At 34.3% G+C, this 22224-nt stretch overlaps 1 protein-coding gene across 5 annotated transcripts in view; it reads left to right on the top strand.

Annotated features, from left to right (window-relative positions):
- LOC123545749 (uncharacterized) overlaps window positions 1–19724 on the top strand; it is a 97509-nt gene extending 77785 nt beyond the window's left edge. For all 5 annotated transcript variants that reach the window (XM_045332059.2, XM_045332085.2, XM_045332073.2 and 2 more), the window contains 3 exons: window positions 1304–1485; window positions 4302–4418; window positions 11015–19724. In XM_045332059.2, coding sequence (XP_045187994.1) covers window positions 1304–1485; window positions 4302–4418; window positions 11015–11071 — 356 coding nt within the window. In that variant the 3' untranslated portion in view covers window positions 11072–19724. The remainder of the gene's footprint in view (window positions 1–1303; window positions 1486–4301; window positions 4419–11014) is intronic.
- The last annotated feature ends 2500 nt before the right edge of the window (window positions 19725–22224 follow it).

The raw sequence follows: 22224 nt of genomic DNA, 5'->3' as shown, positions 1-22224 counted from the left end.
TTCTCAAGCTACAGCCTTCAGATTTGAAGCACATGAATAGTTTTGTATACCAAAATGAACTTTGACCTTGAAATTGATCTAGTGTCCTATTTCGTATTTCTCAAGCTACAGCTTTCAAAGTTGGACCACATGCATGGACCACATGCACAGTTTTGTGTACCGAAATGAACTTTGACCTTGAGCTAGTCTTGAAATTATGAACATCAAAAATGGCTCAATGGTGGGCCCCAAGATCACTCTGTGATCTCTTGTTATTTTGTTGTTGTTTTTTTGCAGAGTTTCGACCCCTTAAAATTTGTCTTGACTACTTCTCTTATACTTTTGTTTGGATTTGATTGAAACTTTGATGGTCAGTAAAAAAAGGAATGTTCAGTAGAAAGTCTTGTGAAGCATAAATCACAAGTTTTCCAGTTGTCTGAATGATGCCTGTTTCATACCAAATAATATGATGAAATCAGTTTTACCAAAAAACTGAGAAAAATGTATACATAGGACACCAAAGAATATTGGTACAATTAAAGCCAGCCAAGTGACAAAAACAATAACTGTAAAATCTCTTTTGAACAGTAGAGAACTTGTTTTCATAACTTGAATCAACCTTATTTGTACCATGGATATTAAGTGCTTGTTTTGTTAACTTGAATCAACATCATTTGTACAATAGAAGCACTTGTTTTGATAACTAATAATGAATCAGCCTCATTTGAACCATGGAGAAGTGCTTGTTTAAAATAACCTAATCCATGGAGAAGCACTTATTTTGATGACTTGAATCATCCATGTTCGTTCAGTGGAGAAGCACTTGTTTTGATAACTTGAATCATCCATGTTTGTTCAGTGGAGAAGCACTTGTTTTGATAACTTGAATCATCCATGTTCGTTCAATGGAGAAGCACTTGTTTTGATAACTTGAATCATCCATGTTCATTCAGTGGAGAAGCACTTGTTTTGATAACTTGAATCAACCTAGTTTGTACTGTGAAAAAGCACTTGTGTTGAATACTTGACAGCCGTATTCTACTGTAGAGAAGAACTTGTTTTGTTAACTTGAATCAAACATTGTATTGTGGAGATGCACTTGTTTTGAAAACTTGAACCAACTTTGATGGTACTGTGACGAAACACTTGTTTTGATAACTTGCATAAACCTTGTTTGTAAAAAATGTATTGTGAAGATGCCTTTGTTTTGATAACTTAAATCAACTTTATTTGTACATTGAAGATGCACTTGATTTGATAACTTGAATAAACCTTACTTGTACAATTGTGTAGCAGTTGTTTTGATAACTTGTTATTTCTGCAGGTGAAAATAAAGAAAATAAAGAAGCAACAAGCCAGCCAAAGTCAAAGAGCAAGATGTCACCTGTAAAAACCATAGTTAACTCATTGAAACCACCTCCACCAAACCCCAACCTAAATGGATCACCCAAACTGACAACCCTTCACTTAGATGTTGAATATCCAGTTTATAAACAAAAAGAAATGGTAAGTTTATGATGTTGAATTTCCAGTTTATAAACAAAAAGAAATGGTAAGTTTATGATGTTGAATTTCCAGTTTATATACAAAAAGAAATGGTAAGTTTATGATGTTGAATTTCCAGTTTATAAACAAAAAGAAATGGTAAGTTTATGATGTTGAATTTCCAGTTTATATACAAAAAGAGTTTGTGATATTGAATTTCCAGTTTATATACAAAAATAAACGGTAAGTTTATGATGTTGAATTTCCTGTTTATATACAAAAAGAAATGGTAAGTTTATGATGTTGAATTTCCAGTTTATATACAAAAAGAGTTTGTGATATTGAATTTCCAGTTTATATACAAAAATAAATGGTAAGTTTATGATGTTGAATTTCCAGGTTATAAACGGAAAGAAATGGTAAGTTTATGATGTTGAATTTCCTGTTTATAAACGAAAAGAAATGGTAAGTTTATGATGTTGAATTTCCAGTTTATAAACGAAAAGAAATGGTAAGTTTATGATGTTGAATTTCCAGTTTATAAACGAAAAGAAATGGTAAGTTTATGATGTTGAATTTCCTGTTTATATACAAAAAGAAATGGTAAGTTTATGAGGTTGAATTTCCAGTTTATAAACAAAAAGTGTATGCTTATATTCTGGTATTATTCTAGGTAAATTTAAAACCTGGTTTATAGAATATATCTTCTTGTATATGTTCACTTAATGATCTGATATAAGATTAGTTTATGACCTCGTGTATGTTTAAGGTTATAATCTGGTATAAGGTATGTTTATGGTTGGTGAAAGTTGTGTTTGTGACCTTGTATATTTGTATATGACAAGTTTATCACCTGGTATATACGTTTATGAGTTGCTTTATTGGTGTTTGGCAAGTTAATGAACTGGCGTATTGCAAGTTATTGAGCTGGTGAATGGTAAGTTTATGATCTGGTAAAAGGTAAGTTTATCACCTGTTATAGTGAAAAGTAAGTTACTGCCCTGATATAACAGGAGTTTATGCTCTGGCAAAAGGTAAGTTTAAAATCTGCACATTATCTCTGCGCATAACAAAAATCTCATTATCTCTGTGCTTAGCAAAAGTTTGCTCTTCATCTCTGTGCATAGCAAATCTACTAACTATCTCTGTGCATAGCAAAAATCTTCTCATTATCTCTATACATAGCAAAAATTTGCGCATTATCTCTATGCTTAGCAAAAATTACATTATCTCTGTTCATGGCAAACATCTGCTCATTATCTCTGTGCATAGCAAAATCTGCTCATTATCTCTATGCATAGCAAAAACCTTATTATCTGTGCCTGGCAAAATTCTGCTCATTATCTCTGTGCATAGCAAAATCTTGTCATTATCTGTATGCATAGCAAAAATTTGCTCATCTCTATGCATAGCAAAAATTACATTATCTCTGTTCATGGCCAACATCTGCTCATTATCTCTATGCATAGCAAAATCTGCTCATTATCTCTGTGCATAGCAAAATTTGCTCATTACCCCATGTGCTCGGCAAAAATCTACTCGTTATCTCTGCACATGGCAAAATTCTGTTCATAATCTCTGCGCATAGCCAGGGTCTTTCAAAAATTCATTTTGAGTGACCCTGGCATAGCAAAACTCTGCTCATTATCTCTTTGCATAGCAAAAGTCTGCTCATTACATCTGCTCATAGCAAAATTCTGCTCATTATTTCTGGGCATAGAAAAAAAATGTTTATTATCTCTATGCATAGCAAAAATCTGCTCATTACCCCATGTGTGTGGCAGAAATCTGCTCTTTGTCTCTGCACAGGGGAAAAACATGCTCATTGTCTCTGCACATGGCAAAAATAGCATGGAAAATGAAGCAAATATTAAGTTCAAGTATCTACTTGTAAATTTGATATCAATTGATGGGAAAATGAAAATTCTACAGTGACCTCAACAAATATACATTGACAAATTAAAAAAGAAATAAATTGGCTATAATGGCATCTGACATGTTTAGTGAATATACAACTACTTTGTAATTTGGTTGAAGTCTGCTGGAAGGTAAAAATGTTACAGTAGGTATCTGCTATTTGATGTTTAAAGGTGCTGATGACATTTGCCCTTTCAAAGGAACCGTCTCTTAATGCTTAATTAACCAGTGTGATTTTGCTGAAACCTTTTGAAATTGAAAGTGAGTTGATGGCCACAAAGTAAAGTTTATGACAATAGATTCTAGACATCATGTGATCACAAAAGATCACCTAGTCAAAGAAATTTGTCTTGAAAAGTACCACAAAGAACTCCTTTGTATATCTCAATAGTGTTTCCATGTCTGTCCCAGAGATTTTATGAACAAATTTTCAATATAGAGGACATTTTAGGAAATAGGTATTAGTAAGTACAGTGTTCTATAATGTGTTAGAATCTTCACTGGGAAAATAGTAAAACAGTGAAGTTTATATTCATTCAGCAGTTTTTGTTGGGTTTAACGTTGCACTGACACAAGTTTAGGTCATATGGCGACTTTCCAGCTTTTGATGGTGGAGGAAGACCCCAGGTGCTCCTCCGTGCATTATTTCATCACAAGCGGGCACCTAGGTAGAACCACTGACCTTTCATAAGCCAGCTGGATGGCTTCCTCACAAGAAGAATTCAATGCCACAAGTGAGGCTCATTCCCACATCGATGAGGGGCAAGTGATTTGAAGTCAGCAACCTTGACCACTCAGCCATGAACCCCCCCCCCCCCCCCACCACCACCCCTACCACCCCTTCAGCAGTTGGTATTCTTGTTTAATTATGTTAAAGTCAAGTGTTACAATATAAATTATTTGACTGGCCATATTTTCAGGATCGTCTAGCGGTTCCACCGAACAAAGAAGTAAAAGAATTTCGAGGGAAGCAAAATTTCAGGGTGACCCACAGTCAGATTGCCTTCTTTGAAATGCTTGATAAAAAAATTGAACAGGTGAGACTTTAGTTAAGTACCACTTCTAATAATAGTTGCATGAAGCTAAAAATAGCATTGCAACATAGACAATATTTCTGTAGTCTGAACTAAGTATGTCCAACTTTTAAACAGAAAAATTGAATTATTCATAAATTTTATGTCATTGAAGTTAAAAACAAAATTAAAAAATCCATTTACACTGTATGTGAAATAACAAGGCCATCAAAGTTTTATTTTATGAAAACTGACTTGCCCTACTCTAAACTACATTATATATACACAAGGTGTTCTTATAAATTATTTATTGTCTAGGCAGATGAAGTGTATCAGGTTGGTAGTGTCTGAATTTCACAAACTTTTCTTTTATGAAGCTCTAAGATTTTCTTGGTGAACAGAATGCAATATTTTCATGCAAGTGAAACTGTAAGATCTTGTATTTATGAATTAAAACCTATGGTTTTAACCAGATTTTACCCATTTTGTAGTCCTTTTGTCCTGTACAAGAGAAAAAAGTTATTTAAAATATTTCACTGCCATATATCATTCAATAATCCATTGAAAATTAGGGGTGTAATGATTGGACTATCTTACAAACTGAAACAATTTTTATAACCCGTTCAAAATATTTTTTGCTTATAATTGGTCTGTCAGTTTGTAGACTATTTGATTTATGATTAATAACTAGAGAATGCTTAGTCTGACAGCAGTTGTACTGTATTGGACAATTGTCTGTGGTGAATAGATGATCCCTATTGTTTTAAGGGTCAGTAGGTTGAAGGTCAGAGTCATACTGACCTTGAGACTGAAAACCTCTTAATGACTAAAGAGTCATTCAACTTCGTAGAGTGATTGCTTATGATAAATAGGTGACCTTTGTTTTTAGCTCACCTGAGCACAAAGTGCTCAAAGGTGAGCTTTTGTGATCTCCCTGTGTCTGTCGTCAGTGTCAACAATTTGACTGTTAACACTCTAGAGGTCACAATTTTTCCCCAATCTTAATGAAACTTGGTCAGAATGTTACTCTCAATATAATCTTGGACGAGTTTGATATTGGATCATCTGAGACCAAAAACTAGGTCACCAGGTCAAAACAAAATAAAAGCTTGTTAACACTCTAGAGGTCACAATTTGGACCCAATCTTCTTGAAACTCGGTCAGAATGTTAACCTCAATAAAATCTTGGATGAGTTTAATATTGGGTCATCTGGGGTCAGAAACTAGGTCACCAGGTCAAATCACAGGAAAAGCTTGTTAACACTGTAGAGGCCACATTTATGACTGTATCTTCATGAAACCTGGTCAGAATGTTAATCGTGATAATCTTAAGGTTCAGTTTGAATCTGGGTTGAGTAGGGTCAAAAACTAGGTTACCAGGTCAAATCAAAGGAAAAGCTACTTAACACTGCAGAGGCCACATTTATGTCCATATCTTCATGAAACTTCTTCAGAATGTTAATCTTGATGATCTTAAGGTCCAGTTGGAATCTAGGTCATGTAGGGTCAAAAACTAGGTCACCAGGTCAAATCAAAGGAAAAGCTAGATAACACTCCAGAGACCACATTTATGACCATATCTTAAGAAACTTGGTCAGAATGTTAATCATGATGATCTGTAGGTCAGATTCAAATCTAGGTCATATGGGGTGAAAAACTAGGTCACCAGGTCAAATCAAAGGAAAAGCTTGTTAACACTCTAGAGGCCACATTTGTGATTGTATCTTTATGAAACTTAGTCAGAATGTTAATCCTGATGATCTTTAGGTCAAATTTAAATCTGGGTCATGTGGGGTCAAAAAGCTAGGTCACCAAGTCAAATCAAAGGAAAAGCTAGTTAACAATCCAGAGGCCACATTTATGACCATATCTTACTGAAAGTTGGTCAGAATGTTAATGTTAACGATCATTAGGTCAAATTTAAATCTTGGTCAGGTGGGGTGAAAAACTAGGTCACTAGGTCAGATCAGAAGAAAAGCTTGTTAACACTCTAGAGGCCACATTTATGACTGTATCTTCGTGACACTTAGTCATAAGTCATAAGTCACAAGTTCGAATCTGGGTCATGTGGGGTCAAAAATTAGGTCACCAGGTCAAGTCAAAGGAAAAGCTAGTTAACACTTTAGAGGCTACATTTATGACCATATCTTAATAAAACTTGGTCAGAATTTTAATCTTTAGGTCAGTAGGTCAGGTGAGCGATACAGGGCCTTCATGGCTCTCTTGTTTTTTGTTGGTTGTTTTTTTTTGGCGGGGGGAGGGGTAGGTCAAAGGTCAAGGTCACATTGATCTTGTGGCTGAAAACTGTTTCCAATCCATGAAAGAAAGCCAAGTCAGTCTGTATAGGATAGTTACCTGCAGTCAGTAGATTACTCTTGTCTTTTGAGGTCATTGGGTCAAATTTCAAGGTCAGAGGATACAACTTTACGGACCCTCTTGCAACAGGTCAGCAGGGGGACATGTGTTTTACAATTGGTTCTTTAAGAATATTTACTCAACTGTAATATAAGTGATTAACATGTCAGACAAAGAAATAAATCACATCAAGAAATTTTGTTTAAAAAAAGACTTTGTTGTCAAGCAAGTTTTAATATTTGATTGTACTATATGAATAAACATATCAGATATATAGAAAGTTAATATGTTGTACATGTATCAGGAATTGCAATACAAACACATTATATATAGTATGTTACTTCACAAACACATTGTATATTTGGAATTACAATATGAACCTCGGCGATATATGACCATTTTGTGTCAATTCGCCGTAAAACCCAACTCACTCACTACAGTATGAACATGTTAAATATTGGGAATTTCTATACAAAACACTTACATATATGAAATTTCAACCTTTGAATGTGAACAAAATATGGTATAAAGTTTCAATATTGCTTTTGATATGTATTTCAGTATAATATCTGTATATTGATACAGCCTTACTGAAAAAATTGCAGCAATACGTATCTGAGATTGCACGATAAACTTGTGATTGATCCTCCCTATTGTAAAAAATCTCAACTCTACCGTAGATAGCCAAGTATAATGCGCACCCATGTATAATGGCACCACCGATTTTAGCCCAAAATCCTGGGAAAAAAACATTTTTGGTCAATTTTGAGGTGAATGGAAAACGAAAGAAGAGTTTACATCGACACCGGTAATAAATTTTATCTCCGCGGCGGAGAGCAGCATCGATCTCGCGGTACTATCGATACTTGTTTTTTCGAAGATAAAACCAGTAAAATATTGTTATATTTGTTGTTTTACCTTTTTTAATTAACTATTTTGAATAAATAAATAACAGCTGATTCAATATTTCGGAAGGGTATCTTTCAAAATGACATGAGCTTCTCAACTGATAACAGAAGGTGTGATAGTCTTTTTGTCACAATCAAATAGCCAGTAATTACCGGCAATTAACGTGTCACCTCGTGTCAATTATGTTGTTCACAGTATGATCTCGGTTAAAGGTAATTCTCGATTTTTAGTTCAGACATCCCAACTCTCCCAATCCGATCGGGTTTCTACTGATTCTGGTTGTAAAACCCGACCACCCCGATCAGAAGTCTCAGTCTCCTGATTAAAAAAAAAACAAACAACAAAACAACAATAAAAAAGCAAAAATTATGAAATAATCAACTTTTTTGCACCTATCTGATACTGTACGTATCACTGCTGAGTCTGTAAACAACACCTTTCGGAAACACCTTTCGGATATTTTCGCACCTTATTCTACCCCTGCTGATTATTGTTTATTACACGATTCAACAAAGCCAGGTGTTGATTAATGTGTCACAATTGAAATTAAATTCAATCAAATTTAGATTAGAAATTATACTGGCTTTACCTTTTTCTGTAACTTTTTGAAATCGAAAATAGATGGTCGCCGAGTCAACCTGCTAGCCCTTACAGAAGAAAAAGGCCTGCTGCGTACTCTTGCTGTGTACATACAGCATATTTGACGCGTACATGATGTGTATTGAAATCAAGGGCTTTAAATAGTACGCAGGATATACACTGCACATACACCGATAGTACGTTTGTAGTACACTTTTAACATGCAAATGAGCTCTGCCGCGTACTACTTGCTGCATACATGCTGTGGACTACATAGTACACAGGATGTACGCTGGAGGAATCTAGTACGCAGGAAGTACACCAGAGAAATAGTATGTAGCATGTACGCAGCACATACACTTTTCACATGCAAATGAGCCTGCGGTGTACTACCCCTGCGACGTACATGCTGTGTACTCCTGCGGTGTACATGCTGTGTACTCCTGCGGCATACATGCTGTGTACTCCTGCTGTATACTCCTGTGGCGTACATGCTATGTACTCTTGTGGCGAAACTGCTGTGAACAGGTTTTACTGTGCATGTGCAGCCTTTTCTAAATCAAACAAAATTCATAATGCTCAAAAATACCATTATTTAGTTTTAAATTAACAGTTTTAAATAGTGACCTAAAATGTACCATAATTTGACTTTGGACATCAAGAGTAACAAGTGCACTTAAAGCATATGGCAAATCTGCAATAAATGCTGAGGAGCATGGGTAAGACACAGCTCACTGCTCAGTTTTTCATTATAATTGCATATACAGGTGTTACTTTACAATTCATGCAAGGTGCATCTCAGAAATCACTTAGATGTATCACAAATGAACATTGCAAATAGTTTGGCAAATTTTCATTGTTCAGAATAATCTGAACTATTCTATGCTATTAAGATAAAAGTTACTCGGAAATCAAGTTCTTGCTTCCAAAAAAAAAATGTACAAATCCTTCCTGCATGAAGTGTACTTAAGACTTTTACCTAAAAATATTCTAAGTATAAACACCAAAAGAAAATGAACAAGTTCCTCCCGGGTATATGGTATTCTTCAGACTTTAACTTATAAAAAAAAAATAAGTATAAATGCCAAAAGAAATTGTACAAGTCCATCCCGCATATATGAAGTGACCTGCACAAATTTCAAAGTATCTGTGGTGTACATGCAGTGTACTATTTTCTTGTACAAGTCCCTCCTGCGTACATGCAGTGTACTCCTTAAATTTTCCGAGTCTGTGCTGCGTACTTGAAGTGTACTAGTAAACTCCTGCGTACATGCTGTGTACTCTTTGAAATAGTATGCGGCATGTACGCGGCATGCGGTGTATGTAAAATGTACTCCTCTGGTGTACTACTGTGTTCGCGGCATATACACAGCAAATACGCAGCATGTACGCCACAGAGGCTTGCTTCTGTAAGGGAGGTTTTAAAAAACATTTCTCTTCAAATCATTTTGACAAGAGGAAATGTCATGGTAAATTTTAATATCACTTACCATCAAATGCTGTTAAACTGTCTTTGCATCATAACAATTTTTCAAACACATCCTTTTAACTGGAGATTTAGGCAAATCTACGAAAGTGTAACAATACCCGGACATTCAATTTTGGATAACAGGATTTTGATCAATAAAAGTATTTGAGCGAGGGGTTTTAAATACTGTTTGACAGGGATGAGAATCAAACAGTAAATTTTCTATTGCTTGAACTTTTTTCTTTTAGCTATATACATTTTGTTTTTTGCAGTTCTAACAGCTGCACTGTTTGCCATGTAAAATTCACCTGGGGAGTCTTCTTTCCAACAAAAGAAATAAAAGTGCAGGTTTAATTCTCAGTGGTGTTTTGAATTTAGACATACTGCTTAAAGTGCCATAACTATTTAATTTTGCACAGAAGGCTTCATGTATTATTGTTCCAAAACATTAAAAATGCATGAGTAATAAGATATAGACAAGTGAATTTTTTAAGACAAGTGATTTTATAAGGGCAAATAAGTTTATATTATCATTAGATTTGTTAAAAGCTTCGTTATCATGAACATAATTACCGCGGTATAAAATCTCCCACTTGATCACCTCAGTCTCCAACTTTGGAAAGCAAGTACTCCCATTTGGCATTCAGAAAAAGTTGGGATGTCTGCTAATTAGTATCATAATTTTTGTGATTTATTAACATTTCTTTCATCAAAATACTTTTAAATTTATATGAAATTAACTTTGTTTGAAAGAAAAATAAACCATTTGATCTTTTAACGGCAATCTTAGATTTTAGCGGTGACAGTAAGCACGGGGAGTAGTTTCCATTTACCAAAATGGCGAACATCGGTAACAAACTTGTTTTGAAGTTGGAAAATTGTCTATACCTGTGTATTATGTGCACCCACCTTCGGGAGTGGCTCCGGGGGTCAAAAAACTGCGCATTATACATGGGTATCTACGGTATTTTGTTTTATTTAAACCCTTTGTTTAATTATATTTTGCTACTGTCATATACTTCGCAGGTTTAAAACATGAATTCTCCAAATATGTGCAATATTCTTGAATTGAGTACACCTTGTATATTTATCCTGTCACTTGCAGTATTTTTGACCCGATATCAGGGTGCCGTATATCTTTTTTGATATACAGTCAGTTGATCATGTGACCAGTGATATACGGTCAGTTGATCATGTGACCTTACGATCGATATTGTTGTCATCCCGATAACCTCCTCCACCTCGCCAGATAAACTTTCTCATCTACGGCACTAACCTATTATTCTCTATTTCTCTGTTCTATTTACAGGGTGATGACTACCACTCTGATTGCAGTATAGAAATATCCACTCCTGAGGATAGCTAGACCATCATCATCATTATCATCATCATCATCATCAATCATCATCATCATCATCACCATCATGGTTGTAAAAATGTGCTTTTATGTTCATGACAACACCTACAGATATACATGTAGAAGTTGAAAATATACATTGTGATATGTGAGGGTCCAGCAAATTGGACCCAAGCAGAAAATGGTGCAGAAAATACTTTAAAAGACACCAAAGTTCACTCATTTTTACATGTGACTTGCTCATTCAAGCATACAAGATTAGAAATAGGAGTTGGAACAGTTATAACAAAACTGCTGGGAGAGGAGGTGGTAAAGAGGAGATACTGAGAAGATATGGAAAATTGAAGAATAGTGCAAGTGATAAAATGAAGTTATTTTAGCAGTGTCATTGCTTACATCATCTACAAGAGCATTTGATTTTGGTGATACTTGTGTTATATTTGTGTGTAATGTAATTGTAAATGCGTAATTAATCAAGCCATATTTGTCTGCATTTGTATTAATTTAAAATCTCAATTACTATTTATTGTGCTTCGATATTACCGAGATGCAATTAATAATCATAAGTGAAAATAAGATACTTGAATATCCCGTTGAGGGGTAAAATGCTTTACACAGGGTAACAAGGATGAATTCGGGAATATTTAGTATATATATGAAGTTAAGAGCACTTAATAACTACTTAAAGGAAAGAATGGTTCATAAATTACATTATTTTAGCTATTGATAGGAACTATAATGTATTGAGGTAGAAGTGAAGCTGTATAAAACTTATTAAAATAAAAATGTATCTACAGCTACAGTCCTAGACTGATAACCATTTAAGGAATTGGGCTTGTAATGACTCTCGTCAATTTCTGTGTGATAATTATTCCCGGTTGACATTTCTTCAGGCAGAAATCTAGCTCAATGTGAACAAGACTTTTCATAAAAATTGGAGAATGCAGAAATCAGAAATGAGCCACACCATGGGAAAACCAACATAGTGCATTTGCAACCAGCATGGATCCAGACCAGACTGCGCAGTCTGGTCAGGATCCATGCTGTTCGCTTTCAAAGCCTATTGCAATTAGAGAAACTGTTAGCGAACAGTATGGATCCTGACCGGACTGCGCAGATGTGCAGGCTGGTCTGGATCCATGCTGGTCGCAAATGCACTATGTTGGTTTTCTCATGGTGCGGCTCAAATAGAGAAGACAAAATTTGAGGATTATCATTAAGAGCCCACTACCGTTATACTGAGCCTATAATCATACTTATTGAAATGAATTATATTGATACATGTGTACTGTTTATATATATATATATAAAATACATGGTGCATTTAACAGCTGGCTGTATTTCTGTGCCACCACCCTGTTCTGTACAATGAAAATTTTTCCTACTTTCTGTCTGCCTCTCCCTGACTGGTTACACATACAAGAATGTTTAACACGTCAGAGGTGAACAAAACATCAGTTTATGCCAGGTAGTTGTTATGTTTTATAGCATCTGTAAATTCTTGTTTAAGATTAATGTCAGTATACTTACCTTCTCAACTCCAATACATGTATATGCACTAAGAACAAACAAATAGTACAATAAGACAGTCAGTGCCATGGTGCTTCAGCATATATATTTTACATCAGTTTTAGAGAAAATAGAAACAGCCAGTGACAATAACACTTTCTAAAACTCAGACCAGAACTGACGCTCTAAAAGAAGCTTTGGTCAGATATCACTTTCATTGATACAAACTGTACTGTGGAGGTTAGAGGTGAAATGACCTACCCTTACACTGCTAAACATGAAGGAAGTGTCATTTCAATACAAAACATAGTCTTACTTAATTTCAGACTTTAATTAAAGAATTTTATTTGTTTGAAACGCAAAATTAATGACACTGCTTTAAGACATACAGTAATACACACAGAATACAGTTCTTTATATAAGTTAGAAAATTATTAACACTTCAATCTTTCTTGCAGTGTTTCTTGCGACTACTATAGTTTTATTATCATTGAAACTAGAAGTTGGATAAAACAGTCAAAACCGTAGTATGAAGACTATCAAGTTAAAAGCATTTTCAACTCAGAAGTTTTTATAGATAGCAAAGCACTTAAATGTCTTAAATTTTCTGTACCAGTAGCATTCTGACTTAACTTTATTTCTTACTTAGGCGGTTTGTTCGGATGTTTCACAGGTTAACTGCTGAGATATATATTGTAGCACAATTAACCTGCATCATGCTGGACACAATTGATTCTGCCTTTGCAACCAGTGTAGATCATGATCAGCCTGCACATCTGAGCAGTCTGATCTTGATCTGCACTGTGCGCTATTCATTCAGTGTCTTTTAGGGAAGCACTCCTTTTATCAGTTAATGGTACTATCCATATTGAAAGATCGGCTAGTTCATTATAGAAATTTAGCAGGGTAAGGGGTTAAGAGAGCAGAATAAACTGTAATATGATATTATTTAATTGACTTATAATTTTACAATGAATTGACAGTCATCAAGCTTTTATTGTACTAGATAGTCTTATAATGACCCTTGAATAAGGTAAATAACAGGTGAAACAAAGTCAATACTGATAAAAGTATGGCAGTGTTCTCATCAACCTTATCATTGTTTGAACTGTATACACACCTGAATAGTTTCCCTTGAGAATTGATTGACACAGGTACACTGGTTTCAGTTCAGGACAAACTAGATACTGTGTATTATTGATGACTCTATATCATATTTGCTCAAAGTCTTGGCCTGCATAGGCTATCTAGAATTTATGTTTCCATGAGCAAAGTCACGATACAGAGAAAAAATACAATTATCTCTAATCTTGGGTGGAAAAAGGACCCTGGAATAACACTGCTGAATTTATGTTTGATCATTTCAATGACCATTTGTTGACCGTATCTACTAATTTACTGCTACTTGGTACTATTCATGGGCAAGTAATTTTGATGGATTTTGTGCTGATGTCACTCCATGAAATCAAATTCCGAAGAAAAAAAAGTCCCATTTTTTCATATCTTCAGATATTTATTTCCCTACAAGGAGCTGTATTATTCAGAACCATGAAATTTCATGCTCACACAAAGAATTTATTTAACCTACCCTTGGTTAATCAAAGACTATGGGATGATTCCAAACTTGTTTGTTTTGGCCTATAGGGTATTTTGCTCATTTTCAAGCTTCCAAGAACAGCTCACTGTAAGAATCAAGTGCATTATGAAGATTATACATTCACCTGCTTTATATGGAACACTAAAGCTCATTACATTAGTAGGTTACAAAACATGTTTTGAAACCAGTCTGCAAAACCCAGCATCTGACTGGTTGTTTTCAGTACAATGTTAACATTCGCCAGTAGTGATCTAGTCACCAAATTCAGTTTTAAAATATTGATTAACAAAAAGGAGGTTGCACTATAAAATAAGTAATTGATTGAAGGCTCAAGATTTGTTACACGCTCAGACAATGTGTTTGTTTTTCTGCAAGATTTTGATATGTGGAAATTTAGATATTATTTATTTATAAATTGTATTTATATTAATAGAATCAAACATTTACAGTTCAGGAGGGCATGTTAGTTTTCTTTTATAATGAATCATGTTGTTATTTTAGCTAGAAATCTACACAGATTTTCATTGTGTAAAATCTATTAAGAAAAAACAAGAAAAATATTATTTTGTATAAAGTGTTGTAAGATAATATCATCATTGCTTAAAAGAAATGTCTGTAGTCTTGACCAGTATATAAAATTATACGAACCTATTTTCTGTGAAACAAATGCTTTTTATTGACCTGAATGATATAAAAAGTTAACATTAACTTGGACATCTCTTATACATTTGTACATGTTTTATGTTTGTACATAATGATTATATACATGCATATTACTATTGGAGTATGGGCCAGAGGCCTAAATTACTACAAAGATTTGATTTAATTTTATTTGATTTAAAAAGATAATGCATTATTGCACTAAAATGAATAATGAAATAAAGGAATTACTGATTCATTGTTATAGTTTAAAGAATAATCTGTCATTTGGTATGTTGAATTAACCTTTAGCCTGCTTAGCTGACAGCAAGTGATTTTGCCTTTGCAACAGTGCAAACCAAGATCAGCCTGCAGGTCTCTGCACAGATGTGCAGGCTGATCATGGTCTGCACTGTTCACTATTTAGTCAGTAAACCCTTTCAAATAATAAATGGTATTGCCCAAATTGAACGATGGACCAGTCCATTTTAGAAATATAGCAGGCTAAAGGTTAAGAATTGGTTAGTTGAGCATCCGTGTATGTATACTGCTTTATAACAGACAGCCTTGCTCATCTATTATTTTTGTTTCTCTTATAAGTTGAAATTGAAACATGATACTGATATGTATAGATGTTCCACCATGTACAGGTGCAAGCTCTGTAATGAAAATATAAATTAAATATTTAATGAATTCTGCAATAGAACATAGAAATTTCTGTGCAGTTTTGCTTATTTTCTGACGTGTGTATTTTACATATTTTCAAAGTTTTGATGTTTTATTTATTTGCATATATGTAGGAACTCTTGATATGCATTTGTAATAACCATTAGTTTATGAGTGGGAGTAAAATAGGGTGCTTGTTTAACCTAGCAGGTATGTACGTTTAATGATAAATCTAATATATGTATATACCAAAATCTTTCTTTCAAAGCTTTTTGTTATTTTTACATTACACTATCTCCTAGACTATGTTTGTCTGTTTAAGAAATAATATATCCCAAACAGTGATTTGTCATTGAATAAAATCATTGTTTGGAGTTTAGATGTGAAGGAATTGTGCCCTTGTGATATAATAATATGCATTTAAAGGACAAACAGTGATTTTCAAGAGTAGATCACTGTTTGATATATATAACACAATATGAAGGATTATTATGTACAGCTTTGACAACATCCATAAAAAATTTACATATTTTCTGTTGGTTTCTTTTCCATCGCGCCGCTATGCTGTTAGATGCGATGACTTATTTAATGTCAGAAGAATGAATTGTTGTATAATAATACACAATTATCAGCCTTCTTTGTCTAATGGGAAAACAAATTGGGTCGTGTTAGAATCTATTATAACTACATTGTACACTGTATGAGCCAGTCTGTATCCTATGTCTAATAATTATATTATGATATTCTTACCCTCATTTTCCTGCAAAGACTGGCTTAAAGTTAAATAAGAGGGGACTCCATGGCCGAGTGGTTATGGTCACTGACTTCAAATCACTTGCCCCTTCATCAATGTGGGTTAGAGCCTCACTTGGGGTGTTGAAGTCTTCATGTTAGGAAGCCATCCAGCTTGCTTACAGAAGGTTGCTGGTTCTACCCAGGTGCCCGCCTGTGATGAAATAATGCACAGTGGAGCAACTAGGGTCTACCTCCACCATCAAAGATGGAAAGTCACCATTTGACCTATAATAGTGTCAGTTCAACATTAAACCCAACAAAATAAATAAATAAATAAAGTTAAATAAACATTTTTTTTTGTTCATATTCTTTTATTATGTGCAGCAACACATTAAAACACATTTTCAGCTAAAGGGAGGTAACCAGAAAAAGATCATTTTCCAGCTAGAATTCTACAGAAAGCTGTTTGATACAGTATTTATTTTTATGTGTCAGCAAGACATAATGTGTATATGCTTAATTTACTTTAGGAAAAATGTTTGGTGTCAAAAAAGACACAATGAGTATACACTTGAGTTACTGAAATGAAGTACAATGCATGGTATATCTGTGATGCCAGATGTGTATAGCAATCATTTAGAAGATTATTATTGCGTTATCTTACATTATTTATGCTCCCTGTCTAGGAGACAGATTGTATATCTGGTACTTTTATTTGCAGAAACTGTGTCATAGCACACTTTTAGATAATTTGTATTACTTACACTGTAAGATGTTCAATATTGTTGTAAATGTGGAACTCAGTCTTTTCATTGTTTTTCTTTTTTTTCAAAGAATTTCATCGCAGTCGAATTTGGTGATGAAGTAAGAGGCATTAGGTTTATGACGTTGTTTATAAAATAAAGTTGCCACATAGCTTTTGGCCGATTATTGCGTAATAACAATATTTGAAACAATGTTTCTCAACAAATGAAAGCAAGTTGTTCAGTTTCTATATATAATTGTTTATATACATGTTCCTTTCCATTTTATAGTACACAGCATTTTCTTTGTTTCGTTAAATATACCTCATTATTGTATAATTAGTTTCTCTGTAGTGCAATACACAAGCTAATTTTGTATTATACAAAAATTATTTTTTCTTTATGTTTCTTCATCTGTTTTAGTCAAATATTTAACTTTTTGTTAAGTTTTAGTCCGAAAAATGCCAGAAATTGTTACAAAAATTGCTCTTGTTAATTTTACAAGTATGTGTATGGTTAAAAGGAAATGTAACATTATTATGTTAATAATTGTTCCTAGTAAGTCTTCATAAATTATTTAAGGCTGTCAAAAGTTGTCAGAATTGTCTCAAAAATAAGAAACTTACAACCATTTCAATGTTTGATCAGAATGGTAGCTATTTTGCATCGATGGCAGTGTAAAATGAAATGTTGTATTTAGTTTATTTCAACTGTGATTTCATAATTCAGAACACTTTTTTTCAAGCAGGGTGAAAAAAAACTGTCATGCTTGTGAGATTATATATAGAAATTTGGTGTTTGCTAAAATGAAAAGTTGATACCTGTAGTTGTATTATAAACAAACAAATTACCTAAGTCTGCAGTATCCTGAGATAGTTCAAAATAAGCTTTCTAGTGTCTGTCTGTTCATTGTCATAGTTTAGTCTGTTTAATAATTAGTAACTTTGACTTCATCATAACATGATTCATAGATAGATTGCAATGATAGGAAGTGTTTAGCATATGTGTACACCAGTCCCACCACCACCCCCGATTTGGTAAATGTGTGTGTACAGGTTTAACATCTTTTCAACAATTTTTCAGTCTTATAAATGACAGTGTCTACTTGTATCAGTGAGCACAATGCCCAACTTTATAGTACTGCCTCAATGGAATTCAGGCCATAGACATATGACATGATACCCCACCCAGTCACATTATACTGACACCGGGCTGACCAGTCCTGATTTGGTAAAGAAAAATACACTGACAGATTGTTAAAACAAATAGTCTCAAGTTTCTGATGTAAACATACTTGGACTCTGTATTTTATTTACTATGAAATAAAGACACGGCCAGAAATTGCAGATGGAATAACGAGTTTCCTTTCTATAAAGTGTTGTTTTTTAGCTCAACTATTCGAAGAATAGGGGAGCTATCCTACTCGCCCTGGCGTTTGCGTGTCAGTGTTAGCGTCACACAAATGTAAAAGTTTGCGTACCACCCCAAATATTTTCAAAGTCCATTGAGATATTGCTTTCATATTTTGCATACTTGTTTACCATCATGACCCCAGTCAGTAAACAGGAGCAAACAACTCTGTCGAGCATTTTGATTGAATTATGGCTCTTTTTCGACTTAGAATATGCTTATTGTAATGTTAAAGTTTGCGTACCACCCCAAATATTTTCAAAGTCCATTGAGATATTGCTTTCATATTTTGCATACTTGTTTACCATCATGACCCCAGTCAGTAAGCAGGAGCAGACAACTCTATCGAGCATTTTGACTGAATTATGGCTCCTTTTCCACTTAGAATATGCTTATTGTAATGTTAAAGTTTGCGTACCACCCCAAATATTTTCAAAGTCCATTGAGATATTGCTTTCATATTTTGAATACTTTTTTACCATCATGACCCCAGTCTGTAAACAGGAGAAAATAACTCTATCAAGCATTTTGACTAAATTTATGGGCCCCTTTTTGACTTAGAATATGTTATGTGATGTTAAAGTTTGCGTACCACCCCAAATATTTTCAAAGTCCATTGAGATATTGCTTTCATATTTTGCATACTTATTTACCATCATGACCCTAGTCTGTAAAAAGGAGGAGGCAACTCTATCAAGCATTTTGACTGAATTATGGCCCCTTTTCGACTTAGAATATGCTTATTGTAAGGTTAAACTTTTACTCATAGCTTATATTATACTATCAAGCACTGAGAATAGTCAAGCGCGCTGTCAACTGACAGCTCTTGTTTCAATCTGTCTTTTGATTGTTGAAAAAGTACAGATATACAAAACAATTTGATTATTTCGAAGCTGGTATCATACATGTTTTGAATAGAGTGTTTCCTTTTGGATCATATTTTGATGTTCTTTTATTGATATATTTTTAAATAATCAGGTTTAAAAATGTAGAAGACAACAATAATTTCATTTGGAAGATTTTTGTGTATTTACCCAAGGTATGTGCTGAGTGGGCTAGTCTTGTTAATATGTGATCAATTTCATTCATTCACAGAGCATTTCAACACAGAGATAGATTGTATGTGTTTTAGTTATATCAAAGGCTACTACTTCAAATATGAATATAAAAGAATAATGTGACATTTTATTTTTACTCTTTCCTCAACAAAAATGTTATTAATTATTTCCTGTGTTTTATTAGTGTTGATAATTAACTAGTCTGTATTAGAACTATTAATGTTAAAAATATTGTATTGTCTTATTGATTTACTGTCAGAACTTTGATCTTGACTTTGTTATAAATAAATGATGATTTCAAGCTACTAATTGACTTGTCATTATAGGAAAGCTGTTGATCTTTATGCTGTGTCATCTAATGTGGAGATAGGGATATTAGAAAGGGGTGACTCATAATTCACGCAGCAAAAATTGGGGGGATATTAGAAAGGGGTGATTCATAATTCCTGCAGCAAAAATGGATATTAGAAAGGGGTGACACATAATTCCTGCAGCAAAAAGGGATTTTAGAAAGGCATGACTCACAATTCACGCAACAAAAATGGATATTAGAAAGGGGTAACTCATAATTCACGCAGCAAAAATGGATATTAGAAAGGGGTGACTCATAAATCACGCAGCAAAAATGGATATTAGAAAGGGGTGACTCATAAATCACGCAGCAAAAATGGATATTAGAAAGGGGTGACTCATGTTCCTGCAGCAAAAATGGATATTAGAAAGGGGTGACTCAAAATTCCTGCAGCAAAAATGGATATTAGAAAGTCATGATTTCATAATTCCTGCAGCTAGATCTGTCCTGTGCCGGGAGCCGGATATTGCAAGAAATTGTTTAGAAATTTAAAACCCTAATGTTACGCCAAAAAATTGTATAGAACGACAATGGGTGGCGTTACGAAAATTTTTGGAGAAATGCGTGTATGGGACGACCGTAACTGAGTACGAATCATTCATTTCTCTTCTGTACCCAAATAGAAGATTTTCCTGCAAAAACATCATTTTGATCAACAACGAACAATTTTAAGCTACATTTCTGTATCTGGAGACAAGAAAAACATTCAATCAAATGATTTAACGGCCTAGTTTGTCATGTGACCTCTTAAAAAGTCCCTTAGACCACACAAACTGCGATGTTGTCAACCGTTGTCCACCCACTGTCTTGGCATGTGAAATTGAAAGTGAGTCTGTTGCCTTTGGATGGATATTAGAAAGGGGTGACTCATAATTCATGCAGCAAAAATGGAGGGATATTAGAAAGGGTTGACTTAATTCTTGCAGCAAGAATGAAGGGATATTAGAAAGGGGTGACTTAATTCTTACTGCAAGAATGGAGGGATATTAGAAAGGACTCGTAATTCATGCAGCGAAAATGGAGGAATATTAAAGGTGATTCACAATTCATGCAACAAGAATGGAGGGATATTAGAAAGGGGTGACTTAATTCTTGCAGCAAGAATGAAGGGATATTAGAAAGGGGTGACTTAATTCTTGCAGCAAGAATAGAGGGATATTAGAAAGGGGTGACTTAATTCTTACTGCAAGAATAGAGGGATATTAGAAAGGGGTGACTTAATTCTTGCAGCAAGAATAGAGGGATATTAGAAAGGGGTGACTCAAAATTTCTGCAGCAAAAATGGAAGGATATTAGAAAGGGGTGACTCATAATTCCTGCAACAAGAATGGAGGGATATTAGAAAGGGATGACTCATAATCTATGCAACAAGAATAGAAGATATTAGAAAGGGGTGATTCATAATTCATGCAACAAGAATGGAAGGATATTAGAAAGTTGTCACTCATAATTCCTGTAGCAGAAATGGAGATAATTAGATATTAGAAAGGGGTGACTCATAATTCATGCAGCAAGTGTGGAGGGATATTATAAAGGGGTGACTTATAATTCCTGTAGCAAGAATAGAGGGATATTAGAAAGGGGTGACTCAAAATTTCTGCAGCAAAAATGGAAGGATATTAGAAAGGGGTGACTCATAATTCCTGCAACAAGAATGGAGGGATATTAGAAAGAGGTGATTCATACCTGTTATTTTATCGTGATCTGTCATTGACCTGTGTCCAGCATCATGCAGTATCTGGCGTTATTAGCTCACCGTCCGTTGTCGTCAATAATTTGACTGTTAACACTCTAGAGGTCACAATTTTGGCCCAATCTTAATGAAACTTGGTCAATAAAATCTTGGACGAGTTCAATATTGGATCATCTGGGGTCAAAAACCAGGTCACCAGGTAAAATCAAAGGAAAAGCTTCTTAACATTCCAAAGGCCACATTTTTAAAATATCTCTATGAAACTTGGTCAGAATGTTCACCTTGATGATCTTTAGGTCAGTTTCAAATCTGGGTCAGGTGGGGTAAAAAACTAGGTAACCAGGTCAAATCATAGGAAAAGCTTGTCAACACTTTAAAGGCCACATTAATAATGTATCTTCATGAAACTTGGTCAGATAGTTAATCCTGATGATCTTAAGGTCAAGTTCAAATCTGGTTCAGGTGGGGTCAAAAACTAGGTCACCAGGTCAAATCGAAGGAAAAGCTAGATAACACTCTAGAGGCCACATTTATGATCATATCTTAATGAAACTTGGTCAGAATGTTAATCTTGATGAATTATAGGTCAAGTTCAAATCTGGGTCAGGTGGGGTCAAAAACTAGGTCAACAGATCAAATCAAAGGAAACGCTTGTTAACACTCTATGACTGTATCTTAATGAAACTTGGTCAGAATGTTAACCTTGATGATCTTTAAGTCAAGTTTGAATCTGAGTCATGTGGAATGTGACCTACTGACC

The sequence above is a fragment of the Mercenaria mercenaria genome, chromosome 15, assembly GCF_021730395.1.
Source record: "Mercenaria mercenaria strain notata chromosome 15, MADL_Memer_1, whole genome shotgun sequence".
Classification (NCBI taxonomy): domain Eukaryota; kingdom Metazoa; phylum Mollusca; class Bivalvia; order Venerida; family Veneridae; genus Mercenaria; species Mercenaria mercenaria.
The sequence above is the reverse complement of the archived record's forward strand: the minus strand, read 5'-3'. Positions and strand labels throughout refer to the sequence as shown.